Raw genomic sequence first — 22,178 nt, 5'->3', positions numbered from 1 at the left:
CATGCTGATTTGTGCCTTGTAGGTGATAGAAAGCTTTGGGAAGTCAGAAGTTGAGCTACTCGCCACAGAACTGGTCTTGTGGCTGCAGTATTTATGTGGCTGATACTTGTTACCTTTGTGGTCAGTGGTGGCCCCCGTCACTCCAGGATGTTAATGGTGGGGCTTTCGAGGATGGTAATTCTGTTGAATGCCATGAGGAGGTAATTGGCTGTCTTGTTGGGAATGGTCACTTTGGTTGCTGTTTGTGTTGTGTGAATGTTACTTGCCATTTATTAACCCGAGGCCTGATGTTGTCCAGCTCCTTCTGTATATAGTCACGTGAAGCTTCATTATCTGAAGAATTGTCAATGGAATTGAACAGTGTACAATTATCACTCAACATCTTGTCTTCTAATTGATAAAACAGCTGAAGGTGGTTTGGCTTAGGACACTATCCTGAGGAACCCCTGTAGCTTAGGACACTATCCTGAAGAACCCCTGTATCAACATTCTGGTCTCTAATAATAGCAGCTATCTCCCTGGGTGCTCCTTTGACTCCAATCAGTGAAGAGTTTCCTCTCCTGTTCCCATCGATATTACCGGGGCTCCTTGGTGCTGCACTCGGGCAGCTATTGATAGGGGCTGACAAGTGGCAAGTAACATTTGTGCCACGCAAGTGCCAGGCAATGACCATCTCCAACAAGAGGAAATCTAACCATCGTCCCTTGTATTCAATGGCATTGCTATTGCTGAGTCCCCCACTATCAACATCTTGTGAGTTACCATTGAGCAGAAACTGAACTGGACCAGCTATATGAATACTGTGGCTACAAGAGCAGGTCAAAGGCTAGTAAACTAGCACTGAATAACTCACTTCCTGACTCCAAAAGGTGGTCCACCATCTACGAGGCACTAGTCAGGAATGTTCTCCACTTTCCCAGATGAGTGCAGCTCCAACAACATTCAAGAAGCTCACCATCCAGGACAGAGCGACTCACTTTATTGGCACCCCATCCACAAACATTCATTCCCTCCACCACCAGTGCACAGTGGCAGCAGTGTGTATCATCTACAAGATGTACTTCAGGAACTCACCAAGACTCCTTAGGCAGCACCTTCCAAACCCACGACCACTTCCATCTAGAAGGATACAAGCAGCAGATGCCTGGGAACGCCTGAAAGTCTCTCTTCCCCCCCGCCCCCCCCCAACCCCCAAAGTCACTCTCCATCTTGATTTAGAAATGTATTGGCATTCCTTCACTCTCACTGGGTCACAATCCTGGAACTCTCTCCTTAACAGCACTGTGGGTGTGCCTACGCCACATGGACGACAGCGATTCAAAAAGGCAACTCACCCCCACCTTCTCAAGGGCAACTGGGGATGGGCAATAAATGCTGGCCTAGCCAGCATTGCCCACATCCCATAAAGAGAATTTTAAAAAACTCACCTCAGGAACTTTGCAGAATAAATGCTGACATATTCACAGTATCTTGTTTTTTTTGAATGTTAATGCTGTAAAGTAATTATTGGACGTGAAATTAATTGTGAATAAATTTGTAAAATGGAAATTTAGTTACAAAGAAACCATCCAGCCTGAGACATGGGGTATTGCTGGACTTTGGTTGTGTAATAACTCATGCATCAGTATTCTTTGGTTTGCAAAACAAAACTTGCTTGTGTTTAATTTGGCAGAGTGGGGATTGATACTGACCTTGTGCATTGAAAGCAGTGCCAGATCTTTTGATCGCCGACTTAGAATTGATTTTCTACCCTGACAGATCTTGGAAAAATCCTGGTGTTGCACGATTAAATTATGCCGGTGGGATTTCAAATTGTAGTTTTCGTACTTGATTGGGGTCCAGACACTGTGGAGATGTTTACGCGCTTGAGACTGATCCCACACTGCGTTCTAACATTGGTGTAACATTGGAAAAGAGGCAGTTTGCAGGGCTGCAGGGACAGAGCTGGTTAGTGGGAGCAATTGACCCAGAGAAAGAGTCATGGCCACCATTTGTGCTATAAGGTTCTGACTGTACGAATGGATTCTGCAATGTCTACTTAGTTCAGCAAAGAATTGTTCCAATTGAGAGATTCTCACTGATGCAGTTTAATCTAAAAATAGTCATAGAGGTGCAACCTTGATTGCATTTAGTCATGGGAGATTTGCGACGTTATGTTATGTTGATAGAATTGGAAGAAAAATGGTGGATGGTGACTTGTGTGGAGCATACACACCAGCAAGGAGCTGTTGGGTTGGCTCATAGCTCCATGCTGGTGTTTATGTGCTGTAACTGCTATGTAATGTTGGAAATCATAGAATCAAATCATAGAATGATGCAGCGCAGAAAAGGCCCTTTGGCCCGTTGAGTCCACATGGACACATTGGAAACACCTGAACTCCCACCTAATCTCATCTGCCAGCGCTTGGCCCATAGCCCTGAATGTTATGTGCCAAGTGCTCATCCAGATACTTTTTAAAGGATTTGAGGCAACCAGCCTCTACCACCCTCCCGGGCAGTGCATTCCAGACCGTCACCATCCTCTGGGTTTAAAAAAAAAAGATTTTCCTCATATCTCCCCCAAAACCTCCTGCCCCTCACCTTGAACCTATGTCCCCTCGTGACTGACCCTTCAACTAAGGGGAACAGCTGCTCCTTATCCACTCTGTCCATGTCCCTCATAATCTTGTACACCTTGATCAGGTCGCCCCCTCAGTCTTCTCTGCTCCAATGAAAACAACCCAAGCCTACGCAACCTCTCTTCATAACTTAAATATTCATCCCAGGAACATCCTAATGAATCTCCTTTGCACCCCCTCCTTAGAACACACCCTCAGACTCCACTACTGCATTGCTAACTCTGGAAAAACTCATTCGGTCCATCAACGTCCATCCATCTTTGCTGCCCCTCCATTGCATCATCCAAAATTACAGCTTTAGTTTTCACATGGACCCTGATGGCACCTATCTCTATCTCGTCACCACCTCTCTTGATGACTTCACTGTTGTCCCATTATCAGACTGCTTATCTAACATCCACCACTGTGGGTGAGCAGAAATTTCCTCCGAGGAACCGTAGAATCCTCACAGTGCCGAAAGAGACCATTCAGCCCATCGAGCCTACACCGACTCTCCGAAAGAGCATCCCTCTCTTCTGCCCTATCACCGTGACCCTGCACATTTACCATTTCTAATCCACCTACCCTACACATCCTTGGACACCAAGGGGCAATTTTAGCATAGCCAATCCTGCACATCTTTGGACTGTGGGAGGAAACCCACGCAGACACAGGGAGAACATGCAAACTTCACAGTCAACCAAGGTCCGAATCAAATCCAGTGCTAACCACTGTGCCTCCCTCCAGTTTGATTATGTGACTGATTGAAGCCACTTTGTTTCAGTTCCAACCCCATTCCCTGGCTACTGCTCCCATCACTCACGGCATAAAGCCCATCACATTTCTATCTGTTTTCAGTTCCAAAGAAGTCATCTTGGACATAACGTTAACTCTGCTCTCTCCACAGATGCTGCCAGATCTGTTGAGTTTTTCCGGTACTTTGTTTTTATTTCAGACCTCAGGCATCTACAGTATTTTGAGTTTATCCCATGTTTAGTTTATTTATTAGTGTCACAAGTAGACTGACATTAACACTGCAATGAAGTTATTGTGAAAATCCCCTAGTCACCACTCTCCGGTGCCTGTTCGGGTACACTGAGGGGGAATCTAGCATGACCAATGCACCTAACCAGCACACCTTTCGGACTATGGGAGGAAACTGGACCACCCGGAGGAAACCCACGCAGACACGGGGAGAATGTGCAAAGCCCACATAGATGGTGACCCAAGCCAGGAATCGAACCTGTGTCCCCGGTGCTGTGAAGCAGCAGTGCCTGTCACTGTGCTGCACAATGGGAATTATTGAACGAAAGACTGACTTGTAACCGTATTGTGCCTTTCCCATCATCTGAACGACCCAGTGAAGCACTTTGAAGGGAGTCACTATTCTAATTTAAGAAATATAACAAATTCTGAGCATGGCGAGCTCCCACAAACAACCGTGGACTAGACCAATAAATCTGCTTTTGTCAGATTGATAGTCAGACACTGAGGATAGTTTCCTCCACTCTTTGAAATATTGCCATGGGATGTTTTACACCCACCCAAGAAGCAGAGGGGACCTCAGCTGAACATCTTAAGTGGCACAATGGTTAGCACTGCTGCCTCACAAAGCCAGGGACCCGGGTTTGATTCTGGCCTTGGTTGACTGTGTGGAGTTTGCACATTCTTCCCGTGTCTGCGTGGGTTTCCTCCGGGTGCTCTGGTTTCCTCCCACAATCCAAAGTTAGGTGGATTGACCGTGCTAAATTGCCCCTTAGTGCCCTAAGATGTATATGTTAAATGAATTAGCCATGGTGCCGGGGTTACGGGGATAGGGCGGGGAAAAGGGTCTGGATAAGATACTGTCAGAGAGTCGGGGCAGACTTGATGGACCGAATGGCCTCTTTTCTGCACGATGATTCTATGATCTTGTCCAAAAGACGCACCTCCACCAGTGCAGCACTCCTTTGATACTGCGCTGGAATGCAGGCCTTGAATTTATTTTTTTGCTCAAGTGTTGGAGTGGATATTGAACCTTGGGGACTACTTTCTTGTATCATTTTTAATAACTGTAATGTATCTTCAATGCAGTTTGTGTAATAAAGACTCAAACATTTTTATTACAGGAAAAACGTGGAGGATTTTACAGGACCCAGAGAAAGAAGTGACTTGGGATTGATCACATTTGACCTCTCTGCAGATATCCTTTTTGAACATGTTTTGCATAAACAAATCATTATTGAGTGGAACATGTGTGTGCCCAGTGATGGTGTCACGTTGGAATTTGGTTGCAGTATTTGTGTTGGGAAACTCTCCAAATGATCCTAAACCCCGAACAATCGCTGTATCTGAGGTCTAGCAGCTGAGCAGTTTGACTGATTCACTGGGAGTTTAAGTAGTTCATCTGTAAACAGCTATGGCACGGCTCGAACTGCTAGAGCATTCTTACCTCCGTTTAACTGAAGTCTGCTGGAGCGATGCTGAAAGCTGATGTCAAAAGGACATCTTAATTCTAACATAATTTGGAATGCCTGCTGTCAGCCCTGCTTTAAGTGCCAGCGAGCAGAACTAAGAGCACGCAATCCCGTCACGTTTGAATGTAACCTTCAGGCATTCTTTTCTTCCTAGTGCAAAAGTGTTCGGTTCTGGCCAGTTTTAAAGAAAAAGCACACTAAATATGCAGAATTCATCAGTGTATCCATCGTCAAAGTGATGATGGTTTGAAGCAGATTCTCGCTGTGTTTATTGTGCGCTGACACAGACTGATCTTGCTGCCCTGAGAATTGCTGGTGCCGCAAAGAAATATAATGATGTGTAATTACTGCCACCGGGGGGTCGCCTGCTATCATTTTGTGTCGACAAACTTCCAAACTATGATCTCTAGCACCTAGAAGGGCAAGGGCAGCCAGAGTACGGAACACCACCGCCAGCAAGCTCCCCACCAAGTTACACATTCATCTTGATTTGGAACTTCATCGCCATTCCTTCAAATTCCTAGACTTCGCTTTCCATCAGCACTGTGGGTGTACCTACGCCAAGTGGATTGCAGCAGTTCAAAAAGGCAGTTCACCACCACCTGTTCAAGGGCAATTAAGAATGGGCAACCAATGTTGGCGCTGCCAGTCATGCTCCCATCTTTTGAATGAATGAAAGCAAAACCCCATCATGAAGACATGACACTGGCATTGTTGAGTATCTATTGAACCCCTTTAAAGTTGGAGCAGTGTTCAAGTGTTTTCTTCAGTTTAATGAGACTTGTTAATAGGTTGCCTGTAAAGCTGCTGGCATTTGCAGGTTTGGGTTATAAGGGGCACAGCTGCAGGACTGGGTCAGGTGGGGCTGGGAACGCAATCTATCAAAAGCTGCAGAGATGAGCCTAGCTAAAGTCTTCGCTGTCGGTAAGAAGTTTAAGCGTAGAATTGAGTTTGAATCACTGGGTTCAATCTTCAGTGCAACATGTCCAAAATAACACAGACGTGAATGAAACATGGCTTTTTATGGCCGCTTTTCTAATGGGTCTGTGATGGTTAGTCCTGGTGAACGGCACCGCAGATATCATCCCTTTGAGGAAAGTATCATGCAGGCATGAAGCCTCTTAGTAAATCCCAAGTGTAGCTTATCCACGTGGCTTTTCCAAATTTCAGGTAGAAATCCAATCTGCCAGCAGCACTATTTGCATATTTCTTTCTCTACAGGCAGCAGTACATTGATGCATCATTTACTCGAGAAGCCCACAACAAAATTGTGATTCTGAGTCTTTGCATCCTACTCCTTCCAGCAGTCTCTGGGAAAGCCTTTTTAGTAGACTCATGATTTGGGAAAATCAACAAACTGTTGGGAAACGACACATGGTGAAGGACTCGGTTTGTATTTTGTGGTTGTTTTATAAAAAAAAAACCCAACTAAGTAAAGGAATAAACATAGAAAATGCTGGATAGACTCAGCAGGCCTAGCCGCATCTGTGGAGAGAGAAAAACAGAGCTAATGTTTTGAGTTTGTAGAAGGGTCATATGGACTGGACATTAATTCAGTTTCCCGCTCCACAGATGCTGCCAGACCTGCTGAGTTTATCCAGGTTTTATTTCAGATTTCCAGCATCCACAGTATTTGGCTTCTGTTTCAGCTCAGTAATCGGGATGCAAGTGTTGCAACTGCTCCACTCCTGAATTTGTGATTTAATTGTTTTTGGGTCATCCTTCATCGCCGTCAAGCTTTTCTTTCTGGGTAATTTTTTCTTTACAACCGTTAAGGGAGAGCGGTAGCAAATCGCCAACATGACATTGTTGATGAGTCTCTCTGGGTGTTGAGCAGAAGCAGAATAAAGAATGTTCCTGATTATGGTGGGTCTACTTCAGACCCTTTAGCTAAATGGCGCGGGAGCAGAATCTATTAACTCCCTTTGTGGCTGATAAATAAAAATGTTTTCTGAGCAGTAAAGATTTGCCACCAGTCAGCTAACCTTGTTCTTGCTGCATGTTCTTTTTCTTTAACTCCATTCAACATTTGAAGCCAATATTTGACTGGAATGTCAAGCAACTGTTCCTTTATTTATCAGCGGAGTACAAAACCAAGAATAACGTGAGTATGTTTTCTGAATGAAATCCTGATCAGTAGAAATCCGGAGAATATCTGGCTGTTCTCTGCAGCTGCAACTGGGGTTTTGAAGGTTGTGTTGCCTGCCCGGTGCTGGGACTGGAAACCTCCTCTTTGCAACAGGAAAGAACTTGGGAGTGCAAGGGATTGTGGGGGACACGCATCTAATTTGTCATAGCCCATGTGGGAAACATCGGCATAGCTAGAACTAGGAATGCCATTCTGTTGAGAGAGTTTGAGGAGCTCAGATCTAAATTAAAATGCAGAACCTCGCGGGTATTTATCTCTAGATTGTGATCTGATCCAAGCCTAAATTGGCCTAGTGTCAAACAGATTAGAAGGTTAAATGTGTGGCATGTGAGAAGCTAGGGTTTTCAGTCTCTGCTGGGTAAATAGGGAGCTGCAGTGTTGGGACAGGCTCCAATTAAACTGGGTTAGCGTCCCAGCAAATTGAAAAACTAGGATGGTAGATAGGGCTTTAAACTAATGAAGGAGGAAAATGGTGTGGATGCATTGAAGAAGGGGTACCCACAAGAGCAGTCAGAGAAATGTCTAGGCTTCAGAGCAGAAGGATAATTTGGGTAAAAAGAAGCAGAATGGGTCAGGAAGCTTTACAAAGATAATAGTTCAGCGCTGACTAAGGTAACAACGGGAAAAATAAAACAAATGTGAAAAACTTGCAACAAAAATGAATCAGCAGGAATAAATGTGTTTGATCTAGTCACAATGGGGATATGGTAGTGAACGACCAAGGTTGGGAATATATTAATTCAGGAGACAAGAAGAGAGAGGCAGAATGGTAAAGGTGTGTGCGGTGGAGGTGCTTGTCCTGATAGCAAAGGATGGGATTTAGACAGTAGAGAATAAAAGGATATGGGCTTGGAATCTTGTGGAATCAGTTTGGTTAGAACTAAGAGGGGTAGACAGCACTGGTGGGAATAAATTATGGGGTTCTGAGCAGTAGTTGTTGCGCTGGGCAGTGTAAAAAGCAAAACATGGGGCAGCACGGTGGCACAGCGGTTAGCACTGTTGCCTCACAAGCGCCAGGAACCTGGATTAAATTCCGACTTTGGGTCACTGTCTGTGCGGAGTCTGCACGTTCTCCCTGTGTCTGCGTGGGTTTCCTCCGGGTGCTCCGGTTTCCTCCCACAGTCCAAAAATGTGTGGGTTAGGTTGATTGGCCACGCTAAATTGACCCTAGTGTCAGGGAGATTAGCGGGGTAAATATGTGGGATTATGGGAATAGGGCCTGGGTGGGGTTGTGGTCGATGCAGACTCGATGGGCTGAGTGGCCTCCTTCTGCGATCAGAGGTGTAAGTACCAAGGGTAATCCAATATTCAGAGGGGACATAATCTTCTCGTAGACTGAGCAAACCAGATTTGCAGTAATGATGTAGAGTTCATGGAATGCTTTCAAGGTAGTCTTCTGGATCAGTATGCTGAGGAACCATCCTGGGAACAGGCTGTTTTAGGTTATTATTGTGGGGTTCATTAAAGTTTTGGCAAAAGTGCCTCTGAGGAAGAGGGTGATTTAGTCAAGTCTAAAACAAGGTTCTTAAACCAAACAAAGCAAACTATATTGGTACGAAGGGTAGGTTGGTTAAAATGGACAAGGAAACTAGATTGAAAGTTAAGCAATGGAAAAATAATTAAATAGAAAATCCATAGTTCACAGCAAATACACATGCCTTTAAAGAGTAAAATGGCCTAACCTCGGTTAGTAAGTGAATTTAAAGATTGTGTTAAATTAAAAGAAAAGGCTTAGAATGATGCTAAAAAGAGGACAAAGCCTGAGAATTGGGAGGATTTTGGAATTAGCCAACAACAATTAAGGAATTGATAGATAAAATGGAGTTGAGAGAGTAAACTAGCAAGAGACATCATAGCATGTTCTTAAAACTTCTGTAGGTGTAGTAAGATGTCACTCACCTGATGAAGGAGCAGCGCTCCAAAAGCTCGTGATTCCAAATAAACCTGTTGGAAGAGAACCAATGAAAGTAAACTTTGGCCCCTTTGAGGCAAAAACAGAAGAAATTATGATGAGGATTACTGAAATAGCAACGACATTAAATGAATGCTTTGTATCGGAGATAGCAGGTAATCAATGATCCATTGGTAATGGGGAATGTTAAGAAATTATTAGCTAACAAAGGGGAGAAGTTGTGAATTGTGAAAGCTGACATCCCATGAACCTGATGTCCGACATCCTAGGATTTTAAAAGGGGTCACCACAGAGATGCAGTGGCTTTGATGTTCCAGAATTCCTTAGCTATTAAATGATCTTCATAATTAGAAGGTTGCAAATGTATCCCTGCTACTTAAAGGAGAAGGCAGATTGAAAACAAACTTTCTCTCTTACGCCTTCTTCCGTCGGGAAAAAGATACAAAAGGCTGAGGTCACGTACCAACCGACTCAAGAACAGCTTCTGCCCTGCTGCCTTCGGACTTTTGAATGGACCGACCTCGCATTAAGTTGATCTTTCTCTACACCCTAGCTATGACTGTAACACTACATTCTGCACTCTCTGTCTTTCCTTCTCTATGAACGGTATGCTTTGTCTGCATAGCGCGCAAGGAACAATACTTTTCATTGTATACTGATACATGTGACAATAAATCAAATCAACCTTGGGCCCGTTAACCTGACAGAGCAGAGAAAATGCTAGGATTTATTATTAGGGACACTTGTGATTTGGCTGAGTCAACATTAATTTATGATGAGAGGAATTGTGTTTGACAAATCAATTAGTGATTTTTGTGGGTGTAACTAGTAGGATAGATAAGGGAAACCAGTGGATGAAGTGTACTTGGATTTTCAAGCAACATGTGACCAAATGTCACAAGTTACTGATGGAATTTGGGATAATATGTTAGCTTTGACTCTCGGCTTGCTTTGTGCTCTGTCACCTTCCATTTCTGAGCACAGCATTCAGATATTTAACAGATCTTCGGCTCATGGTCTCTCCTTTGCTCCAATAGTGCCCTTGATTTGATTTGATTTATTATTGTCACATGTATTAGTATACAGTGAAAAGTATTGTTTCTTGTGCGCTATGTAAACAAAGCATACCGTTCATAGAAAAGGAAAGGAGAAAGTGCAAAATGTAGTGTTACAGTCATAGCTAGGGTGTAGCGAGAGATCAACTTAACGCAGGGTAGGTCCATTCAAAAGTCTGATGGCAGCAGGGAAGAAGCTGTTCTTGAGTCAGTTGGTACATAGCCTCAGACTTTTGTATCATTTTCCCGACGGAAGAAGGTGGAAGAGAGAATGTCCAGGGTACGTGGGGTCCTTAATTACGCTGGCTGCTCTGCCGAGGCGGCGGGAAGTGTAGACGGAGTCAATGGATGGGAAGCTGGTTTGCCTGATGGATTGGGCTACATTCCATTGACCTTTTTTTTGCGATCTTGGGCAGAGCAGGAGCCATACCAAGCTGTGATACAACCAAAAGAATGCTTTCTATGGTGCATCTGTAAAAGTTGGTGAGAGTCGTAGCTGACATGCTAAATTTCCTTAGTTTTCTGAGAAAGTAGAGGCATTGGTGGGCTTTTCCTTTTAATTGCTGATTTTAGCAGAGTTATTTATTGAGATGAAGGCTGAATGTGTTTGCAGAGTGCCAGCTTGCTGGATTTGCACATTTGAACCCTCACAGGCAGCCATGCAACACTCCCTGTCACTCGCGAATCTCAACAGTTGAGGGAAAATCACCAACTACCAGCATTTTCCCTCAAGAAAATTTTGAGAGCAGTCAGACTGCTGCCCTTCTGAGGAAACCGGACCACCCGGAGGAAACCCACGCAGACACAGGGCGAATGTGCAGACTTCGCACAGCCAGTGACCCAAGCCGGGAATCAAAGCCAGGTCCCTGGCGCTGTGAAGCAGTAGTGCTAACTATCGTGCTGTCCATATTGAATGAGTGTACAGAAGTTAGTACTTATTCCTCTACAAGTTTTGGACTGTACTTTGCAATTGTTGAAAGGGCAGAAAATTTAACGTTGAAAACAATAAGTTGGTGAACAACTCTGCGTTGTTTTTACCATCTGATGATTGATATGGAATGGTCAATAAAATGGAGAATTGTTTTCATTCGCTTGAGTTTAATTTGAAGGGGTACAATTAAATTGCACAATTCTGATCCTTAAGCAGACTTAGCTACAAATCCTTGGGAACTGTCCACATAGAGTTTTATGAGTGATGTCCAGGCGATGTGAATATCCAGCAGGTCAATCCCCATCTTTGGAAATCAAGGGAGTTAGTGTCTCGGGCGTGGCCCCTTCAACAGAACCTCGGGCGTGGCCCCTTCAACAGAACTGTCCTCCGCGTAGATGCAAACTGATAGGCTGAATGTTTGCAGCAATTTGTTCTGGAACTCCACACAAAACCTTTTGGTTAAGACAGATGAAGGAAAATGAGGGTTGAGTGTCCTCCCCAAAAGGCCATCAAAGCAGTCTTCAAATATTTTTTAAGGCAGAGGTAGATTGATCCTTCATGAGCAACGGGGGTGGTGGAGGTGAAAGGTTATTGGGGGTCAGTGGAAATATGGAGTTGAGGCTACATGACACGGTGGCGCAGTGGTTGGCACTGCTGCCTCACAGCGCCAGGGACCTGGGTTCGATTCCCGGCTTGGGTCACTGTCTGTGTGGAGTCTGCACATTCTCCTCGTGTCTGCGTGGGTTTACCCCGGATGCTCCGGTTTCCTCCCACAGTCCAAAGACGTGCAGGTTAGGTGAATTGGTCATGCTAAATTCTCCCTGTGTACCCGAAAAGACACCAGAGTGTGGCAACGAGGGGATTTTCACAGTAACTTCATTGCAGTGTGAACGTAAGCCTACTTGTGACTAATAAATAAACTACTACAATCCGATCAGCCATGATCTTATTGAATGACGGAGCAGGCTTGATGGGCTGAGTGGCCTACTCCTAATTTGTATGTTTGTATTATGATGTGTGTGTGTACTGGTATGAGTCACATGTTGTGTATACAAGTCATTGAAACTCTTCTTGCAAACGCAGGCGCTGAACCAGGTTGTTCTCTGGGACAAGATTGTTCTTCGTGGAGATAAGACGAAATTGGACCTAAAAGATGTGAAGTCAAAATATTTCTTCTTTGATGATGGAAATGGCCTCAAGTAAGAAATTTCCACCTGTCTATCCAGCTATATCTTAATGTTGTGGTAATTACCTAACTGCAACCCTTTAAAGCAGTCATGGCTGCTTGAATTAATGCACTGTCTGCAATGCGTGAATGACAGAATTATTCCCTAGTGAGGTGAAGCAAGCGTTTTTCAGACATCACAGGCAGACGTGCGATAAGGAGAAAAATTGAATTAGAAATCGGTGGTTGGCAAAATACAGCTCTGTCAGCTGCTGGAAACAGAGCACTGTTTCCATGGGACTGTCGCCCGAAACCATTCTGACAAACTACCCTCGTCGAAGCATCCCATCGTTTCTGTCTAGTGCTGGCTTATAGAAACATAAAAACCCTACTGTGCAGAAGGAGGCCATTCGGCCCATCAAGTCTGCACTGACAGCAGTCCCACCCAGGCCCTATCCCCGTAATCCCATGTATTTACCCCACTAATCCCTCTAACCTACACATCCCGGGACACTTGGGGGCAATTTAGCATGGCCAGTGCACCTAACCTGCACACTTTTGGACTGAGAGAGGAAACCGGAGCTCCTGGAGGAAACCCACGCAGACACGGGGAGAACGTGCAGACTCCACACAGACAGTGACCCAAGCTGGGAATCGAACTCCGGTCCTGGAGCTGTGAGACAGCTGTGCTAACCACTGTGCCACCCATGCTGCCCACTTAGATGTATGTATAGCATTTTGTCTGTATTGACAGGAGTGGATTGTGCAGTTGCTTCTCTTGTCCGATCCTTCAGTGAGTGTGGACAGTCAGCGCTCTATTACAGATTGAATTTACACAGAGGCGCAATTGCAGGTGTCACAGACTCTGCATTGAATTGAAATCTGCACTGTTTTCCAGGGAGGAATGTTGCGGAGGCGCTGGGTGTGTGTGAGGCGGAGGGGGGAGGGGATGTAGACTGGTGGGAGCAGGTGCTCGTCCTCCACGCCACTGTTCAGCTTGATTATTGATCTGATTCATTCTAGCTGTGTGTTGCTGTGTGTAGTCAGTGTGTTGCTGTGTGTAGTCAGTGTGTTGCTGTGTGTAGTCAGTGTGTTGCTGTGTGTAGTCAGTGTGTTGCTGTGTGTAGTCAGTGTGTTGCTGTGTGTTGCTGTGTGTAGTCAGTGTGTTGCTGTGTGTAGTCAGTGTGTTGCTGTGTGTAGTCAGTGTGTTGCTGTGTGTAGTCAGTGTGTTGCTGTGTGTAGTCAGTGTGTTGCTGTGTGTAGTCAGTGTGTTGCTGTGTGTAGTCAGTGTGTTGCTGTGTGTAGTCAGTGTGTTGCTGTGTGTAGTCAGTGTGTTACTGTGTGTAGTCAGTGTGTTGGGAAAATAATAAAACTGGAAGATAGAAGCAGGGAGATGTTGTAACTGGCTAGCCCCGAATTTTCTAAAGACAGTGTATCAAAGGAGCATGGATGTAGGTCGGTGAGCAGGCTGCCCTTCATCTGCACAGTAGATTTGTGAGTCAGGATGAAGCTACACTAGATGTATGGGATAAGTTGAATAAACTGAATTTGATCCAAGTTGTAATTGGCAGTTGTGGATGGACCCTCCCGTTAACCTATAGATTAGTCATTAGAACAATATCTGTTCATTGCTACCAAGTTGGTCCAAACCTCTAGCTTTGAAATGTATCTCTCAGCCACATTGTTAAGTACAGGAATGTTCTTAGCAACGCATCAGAAAAAGACACATTTCTTAACTATTAGCAGTGGTTAGCAACAAGATTTAGAATGTCTATTTTTATGATCAGTTACAATGAATTACTGATTGGGGCCTTGAATTTATCGACCTCAAAATTTTTCTTACATTCTTTAATAGGGTGTGGGTGGTTAGGTCAGCATTTATTCTCCACCTGTAATTGACTTTGAGAAAGTGGTGGTGAATCGTCACCTTGAGCCGCTGCAGTCCATAGAATACCTCCAGTGCAGAAGGAGGCCATTCGGCCCATCGAGTCTGCACCGACCACAATCCCACCCAGGCCCTACCCCCACATATTTACCTGCTAATCCCTCTAACCTACGCATTTTAGGATTCTAAGGGGCAATTTTTAACCTGGCCAATCAACCTAACCCGCACATCTTTGGACTGTGGGAGGAAACCGGAGCACCCGGAGGAAACCCACGCAGACACGAGGAGAACGTGCAAACTCCACACAGTGACCCGAGCCGGGAATCGAACCCGGGACCCTGGAGCTGTGAAGCAGCAGTGCTAACCACTGCGCTACCGTGCCGCCCATGTGGTGTTGGTACATCCACAGTGCTGTAACGCAGAGTGTCCTGGGATTGTGTCCCGGTGACAGTGAAGGAACTGCGATATATTTCCAAGTCAGGATGCTATGTGGCTTCGTAGAATCCCTACAGTACAGAAGGAGGCCATTCGGCCCTTCGAGTCTGCACTGACTCTCTGACAAAGTATTTTACCCAGGCTCACCACCCCGCCCTATCCCTGTAACCCCGTACACTTACCATGGCTAACCCATCTAACCTACACATCTTTGGAGTGTGTGGGAGGAAACTGGAAGAAACCCACTGGGTGAATGTGCAAACTCCATACAGTCACCCAAGGCCGGAATTGAACCTGGGTTCCTGGCGATGGGGCAAGAATGCTAACCACTGTGCTGCCGTGCTGCCCTGTTTATTGGAGGTGTACTTGCAGGTGATGGTGTTCCCATGCAACTGCTGCCCTTGTCTTTCCAGGGTGGTGAAGGTCATGGATTTGGAAGGTGCTTTCGAAGGAGCCTTGATAAATTGTCCACACTGCTGTCACTGTGTGGAGGGAGTGATCGTTGATTAATCTTCAGTGCTGTGACTGGTTGAAGGGGAGAGGTGTGCAGGAAATGCAAGATGTAAAAATAGAACCAGGAAAATAACCAACATTTTACTAGTCTAGTGGTATAACTGAGCGATTGTTGAGATGGGATTGGTGATTTGGAGGTATGTTGGTGTCAGGCTAGACCATTAATCACATGAACTAAAGAGGGAACAAACTCTTGCGGTAAATGCATGTACAAAAGTAGGCGACGAAAGCGAATTACTGCGGATGCTGGAATCTGAAACCAAAAGAGAAAATGCTGGAAAATCTCAGCAGGTCTGGCAGCATCTGTAAGGAGACAAAAGAGCTTTGACGGAAAGGGTCATCTGGATTCGAAACTTCAGCTCTTTCCTCTTCCTACAGATGCTGCCAGACCTGCTGAGATTTTCCAGCAATTTCTCTTTTGGTTGTAACAGTAGGGGTATATGTAATCATTTTTAGCCTGTGATGTGGTTAGAACTCCAGAAGCTGCACACTGTACCATTGCTAGTTTGTGCCCCTCTTTCTCCGACCAGACTAATTAGCTGCACTTGACCAGGGATATATTATTGAATTGCACTCGGTTCCTCTGGTCTAGGGAAGGGAGCAAGCCAAGGACAGGATAAAGCAGCCAGAATTCACTTTCTGCCTGCTATCCCGAGATTCATGCTGGGAAGTGCATACGCGCATGTAATTTCTCCACCTTGCCAGTCCAAATAATTTGACCTTTTTGCTGTGTTCATTAATGACATGGCAAAATATCATAAACATTCCTGGTTGCATCTTTACAGGAAGGAAGGAGGAGGTTGGAGAGTGGTGGTACATCAGTTCAGTCATTAATGCTTGCAGTACCATCAAAGACCATATGGTGGTGCCAGTGATGAGCTGGCCAGTGATGAGCTGGTAGAAGTTAAAGATCCCGACAGCTCCACCAGCTGATCCATTGAAGCTAAGCTTATTAGTGTCACAAATAGGCTTGTATTGACACTGCAATGAAGTTACTGCGAAAATCCCATGGACTCTTGACTCCATTTATTAATCTGTTTTTGCTAATTTTTGCAATGTAGAAATGTGTGTAAAATGTGTGGTGTCTTCAGGGTGTCCCTATGACAGCAGCCCTCTAACTGGTAGATAGCAAAACATTTAGTCAGTGTTAAAAGTGATCCAGTATCTGCGCATTATAGCATCATAGAATCCCTACGGTGCAGAAGGAGGCCATTTGCCCCATTGAGTCTTCACTGACCACAATTCCACCCAGGCCCTATCCCCATAACCCCACTTATTTACCCTGGTCTTAAGGGGCAATTTAACATGGCCAATCAACCTAATCCGCACATCTTTGGAGTGTGGGAGGAAACAGAGCACCTGGAGGGAACCCACGCAGACAAGGAGTGAATGTGCAAACTCCCCACTGACAGTGACCCAGGCTGGAATCGAACCCGGGTCCCTGGCGCTGTGAGGCAGCAGTGCTAACCACTGTGCTACCGTGCCGCACTGACAGAAGTTCTAAAATAGACTGCGTTAGAACCACTGTGTTGGAGTGCGAGGAAGCTAGACAAGCAGATGAGGCAGAAGGGAATAGAGGGTTACTTAGATAGATTTGGATAAGGAAAGATGGTAGGAAGTTTGGGCGGAGCATAACCACCAACATGGATTGTTTAGGCTGAATGGCCTATCTCTCTGCCATTAATTATATGTAATCCATTGTAAGTCATGCTGCTCGAGAGACTGGAATTCTTATCCATAAAACACTCTGCCTCTGTCTGTTCTTTTAAAACACTCCTTAAAACCTACTTTGTCCAAGTTTTGGTCATCTGCTCTCTCACTTTGCGTGGTTCTGTATCAAATTTTGCTTCCCTCCTGTGAAGTACCCTGGCTGGTTTAGTCACAGAGTCATAGAGTTTTACAGCATGGAAACAGGCCCTTCAGCCCAATTTGTCCATACTGCCCTTTTTTAACCATTAAGCGAGTCCCAATTGCCTGTGTTTGGCCCATATCCCTCTATACCCATCTTACCCATGTAACTGTCTAAATGCTTTTTAAAAGACAAAATTGTACCCGCCTCTACTACTACCACCTCTGGCAACTTGTTCCAGACACTCACCACCCTCTGTGTGGAAAAAATTGCCCCTCTGGACCCGTTTGTATCTCTCCCCTCTCACCTTAAACCTATGCCCTCTAGTTTTGGACTCCCCTACCTTTGGGAAAAGATGTTGACTATCTCGCTGATACATGATCCTCATTATTTTATAGACAGTTTAGCTACTTCAAAGGCATTATCTAAATACAAATTGTTGTTAAGGCTATCCAGAGTGATGAAGATTCCCTGCTTGCAGCCTGATTGCTGCTATCTTGTCAAGTATTTTTAAAGTTCACCAGTTTTTATTTTAAATTCACAACGCATCTTAATTATTTACGTTTGCCGAGTGAAACATCACGTGGTGCTCCATGGGAGTGCAACAAGGCAAAATGGTGGAAGAGGTAGCTTTTAAGAATTATTTTAAAAGAAAGCAGAGAGAGGGGCAGAGGTTAAGGAAGGAATTTTAGATCTTGGGGCTCAGACATCGGAAAGCACAGTTGCCGTGGGAGGGGTGACGGAAGTCGGGGCTGCACAAGAGTTGGTAGGAACCAGTGGTCCTGAATGGACGTAGGGCTGGAGATGGAGAGTGGAGGGAAGGATTAGAACACTCGGCCAAACATTTGGAAATGGAAGCATTGCAACGTTGGGTGAACTTGGTGGGAATCAGGAGTTGAGTTGCAATTCATCTGATGTGCATCTGTGTTAATGCTTGTGCTGTCCCAATAAAATATAATTCGTACATTTAGCGTTTTCTTTTGACAGGGGAAATGAAAACATCACTTTAACTCTGTCCTGGAATGTGGTTCCAAACGCTGGAATTCTGCCTCTTGTAACGGGTTCAGGTCACAGTTCTGCCGCGTTTCCAGATTCCTACGAGATGACAAAGAATTATTGAACTTTTGACTATTTTCCTTTGTTATAATACCTTTTATTGTTGTAATTTGAAACTCATAACTCGGAACATATTTTTATATCCAAAAAATATCATGTCTGTGTGGCTGGGGTGAAAAAAATCTGAAAATTCCCCCAAGTGAAAATAAAATGGGTGACTGTTTTGTATTTTTTGTAACAGGCGCACAAGAAATCCTTTGGCATTGTATTGTTTTATCTGTGTCCAGATTTGATTTGCATTATATAACTAAGTTGGACTTCACTTGATGAGGTGGGGGGAGGGAAAGGGGAGGGGGATATGTGTTGCTGCGTTGTAAGTGTGACACCACATTTCATGACTGTCACACTTAAATCTTTCCCGCCCTCCCAAAGTGTGAGAAACCTCCCCCCCCCCCCCCCCCCCCCCCATACCCCCTGTTCACAACATACATTGGCAATGTACTACTTACTCCATGTGTTCCAAACAATTTTCTTTTGCGAAGCCGATATTCTTGTGTTGTTACTTTGCTGACCATTAGGTATACTGAGAGAGTGGTGGTGTTGGACACCTCCACTCCAGCTGTTGTTGCTTTCACTGCTTCCCCAGCCCTAACCTAAATAAAAAAGACCACTCGACTCGATCTGCATCCTCGAAGAAAATGAAATGACTGCCCTCCTATCAATTATGGTACTTATTAATTCCTCCTCCTCAACTTCTGAAGCTCGCTGTAAGAAGCCTCTGTTTATTCAGCAGGGGTAAGGATTTTCTTTTTACAAAAAAACAATAAAAAATCTCAAATCAGATTCCTCAAACGTTAAGTGGGGTGTTTTATTTTAGGACTCCTTTTCATGTTTTTCTCTGCTGTGTATTAAAGACACACCAAGTAAATCGAAGCATGAGTATTTATATCGCGTGTTCTGAAGACGTTGAGTCCGAACTTTGCTTGTATCCTGCAGCACAACAGCTTTTATACTGTATAATTACTGTGAATTGCAACAGAAATACAGCAATGTGCATATTCTGTAGAACAGAATATATTAAATCATTTTTTGTGGTATATTTTTTGATGCTAAAGCACACTGTATGTGGATGGCTATCGATATAGAAACCTGAGCGTGAGGAAGATTTTTAAACTGATTAAGGTTAGGGTGACTGTACTAGAGAAGAAAAGTATGTGTTTGAATAAAGGGGTTTGTTTTTATTTTGGTCCGTGAAGACGTGAGCAGTCGTGACTTTAATTTTCCTATTGCCCCCGTCTCTCGCCCTGTAAGTTTATAAATTAAAGGAAGCCAGTTACCCATTATGCCTGTTCGACCTTATGTTTCGCGGCTTCGTATTCTGGGCTGACCCTCGACACAGAACTCTGTGTGTCTCTATGCATTGCCATTGTGTTTTTGGCTTTGTCCATATTAAAAATCACTGACAGTTTATTCTGTTAAAAAGTTTATCTATTAATCACAAGTAGGCTGACATTCACACTGCAGGTTACTGTGAAAGCCCCCTAGTTGCCACACTCGAGCGCCTGTTCGGGTACACCGAGGGAGAATTTAGTATAGCCGATGCACCTAAACTGTACATCTTTGGACTGTGGGAGGAAACTCACACAGGCACAAGGAGAACGTGCAAACGCCACACAAACAGTGACCCAATCCGGGAATCGAACCTGGGTCCCTGGCCCTGTGAGGCAGCAGTGCTAACCACTGTGCCACCGTGTCGCTCTATTGGAGCAACATTGAAAATCGTAGTATTCCGACAGTGCAGAAGGATGCCATTTGGCCCGTCGAGTCTGCACCGACTCTGACAGAGCATCTCAATCAATCCAAACCCCTGCTCTATCCCCATAACCCCACATATTTACCCGATAATCCCCCTAACCTACACATCTTGAGACACTAAGGGGCATTTAGCATAGCCAATCCACCTAACCTGCACACCTTTCGACTTTGGAAATTGAACAGGAAATACACTTTGGGCACTGCTGTAGCACTGAGGCAGTTATTTTATCACGTGCAGTTTGCTACTCTAGGACTGAAGGTCTTTTTTTCCCCTGAGTTTCCACTGAGAGGCAGTGGGGCATCCTCGAGCTAAATTTAATGTATGCTTTTCCAAAATGGATTTTGCAATTAGAATCCCTGCTGTGAGGGATTGATGCTCTGAACCTGAGCAAGCAGATATGCCAACGGCTTGGAGGAGCTTGTCACAGATGTTGACAGCTGGTGATTGAATTCTGATGATGTTCCTTTTCATCTTCCTTCCGGTCTCAACATCAAATTCAACGTCTTCAGATAATTAGCTCTACCCCACCTCGACCCTCTTGTTTTCATTTTATTTTTAACTGTTCTCTATCTTTTATTTCTCTGTTTTTCTTTTCCCCCTATTTTATCCCCCTTTCCTTACCTTTTCTTCCCCTTTCCCCTTTTTTCTCAATTTCAGCTCTCTCCACCCCTCCTCACTCATCTTTGTCTGTCACAGCTTACCCTCTGATTTCAGCTTCTCTGCTGTTTGGCCATTTACACCTTCTATTCTCTCTCTCAACTCCCATTGGCAGCCTTTCCCCTTCTTTCTGAGGCTATGACTCATCTTTCATTCCCTCACCCTACACTATAAATATCTCCCACTTTCTATGCCTTTTATCTTTGACAAAGAGTCACCTGGACTCGAAAACGTCAGCTCTTTTCTCTCCTTACAGATGCTGCCAGAACTGCTGAGATTTTCCAGCATTTTCTCCTTTGGTTTCCTTATCTTGTCGGCAAGACGTTTTATCACCTGAGCATGCCTGGTTGAGATAAGCAGCTTTACATCTGGTGGAAGCTTGAGTGTCATCTCAGGCTGGGATGTGAGCCAGGGTCTTGAAGCCCTCAGCTCCGATCGCACCATGTTGCTCTACAGTATCTTTGTTTATACTTGTTTATCCCAACCCTTGATCTTGGAGCATAAAGGCAAAACTTGTGAGGAGAACACTGATTTCTGGCTTGCGTGCAGATTTAGAGTCATAGATGTTTACAGCATGGAAACAGGTCCTTCGGCCCAACTTGTCCATGCTGCCCTTTTTTTAAAAAACCCTTAAGCGAGTCCCAATTGCCCGCATTTGGCCCATATCCCTCTATAACCATTGTACCCATGTAACTAAATGCTTTTTAAAAGACAAAATTGTACCTGCCTCTACTACTATCTCTGGCAGCTTGTTCCTGACACCACCCTCTGTGTGAAAGAATTGCCCCTCTGGACACTTTTGTATCTCTCCCCTCTCACCTTAAACCTATGCCCTCTAGTTTTAGACTCCCCTACCTTTGGGAAAAGATATTGACTATCTACCTTGTCTATGCCTCTCATTACTTTATAGACCTCCATAAGGTCACCCCTCAGCCTCCTACGCTCCAGAGAAAAAAGTCCCAGTCTATTCAGCCTCTCCTTATAACTCAATCCATCAAGTCCTGGTAGCATCCTAATCAATCTTTTCTGCACTCTTTCTAGTTTAATAATATCCTTTCTATAATAGGGTAACCAGAATTGCACACAGTATTCCAAGTGTGGCCTTACCAATGTCTTGTACAACTTCAACAAGACGTCCCAACTCCTGTATTCAATGTTCTGACCGATGAAACCAAGCATGTCGAATGCCGCCTTCACCATTCTGTCCACCTGTGACTCCACTTTCAAGGAGCTATGAACATGTACCCCTCGATCTCTTTGTTCTGTAACTCTCCCCAACGCCATACCATTAACTTGAGTAAATTCTGCCCTGGTTCAATCTACCAAAATGCATCACCTCGCATTTGTCTAAATTAAGCTCCATCTGCCATTCGTCAGCCCACTGGCCCAATTGATCAAGATCCCATTGCAATTGGAGATAACTTTCTTCACTGTCCACGATGCCACCAATCTTAGTGTCAACTGCAAACTTACTAACCGTGCCCCCTATATTCTCATCCAAATCATTAATATAAATGACAAATAACTGGGCCCAGCACCGATCCCTGAGGCACACCGCTGGTTACAGGCTTCCAGTTTGAAAAACAACTCTCTACAACCACCCTTTGCATTTGCATTTGATATGCTTTACACGGGGTTGTCTATGTTAATATGCATTTGGGGATTTGGCTTGTTGTTGGATTACAGGCAGTCCTTGCACTAT

The 22,178-nt window shown here is 44.6% G+C and overlaps 1 protein-coding gene across 1 annotated transcript; it reads left to right on the top strand.

Annotated features, from left to right (window-relative positions):
* Nucleotides 1–171: 171 nt before the first annotated feature.
* Nucleotides 172–19,258, top strand: spcs3 (signal peptidase complex subunit 3). Its single transcript, XM_078204970.1, has 5 exons — nucleotides 172–200; nucleotides 4,706–4,779; nucleotides 7,081–7,157; nucleotides 12,184–12,299; nucleotides 17,935–19,258. The coding sequence occupies exons 1-5, from the start codon at nucleotides 172–174 to the stop codon at nucleotides 18,065–18,067; spliced, it is 429 nt and encodes a 142-aa protein (XP_078061096.1). The 3' UTR covers nucleotides 18,068–19,258.
* The last annotated feature ends 2,920 nt before the right edge of the window (nucleotides 19,259–22,178 follow it).

Source organism: Mustelus asterias, unplaced genomic scaffold (genome assembly GCF_964213995.1).
Source record: "Mustelus asterias unplaced genomic scaffold, sMusAst1.hap1.1 HAP1_SCAFFOLD_531, whole genome shotgun sequence".
Lineage (NCBI taxonomy): Eukaryota > Metazoa > Chordata > Chondrichthyes > Carcharhiniformes > Triakidae > Mustelus > Mustelus asterias.
Note: the sequence above shows the minus strand (reverse complement) of the source record. Positions and strands in the feature narration are given on the sequence as shown.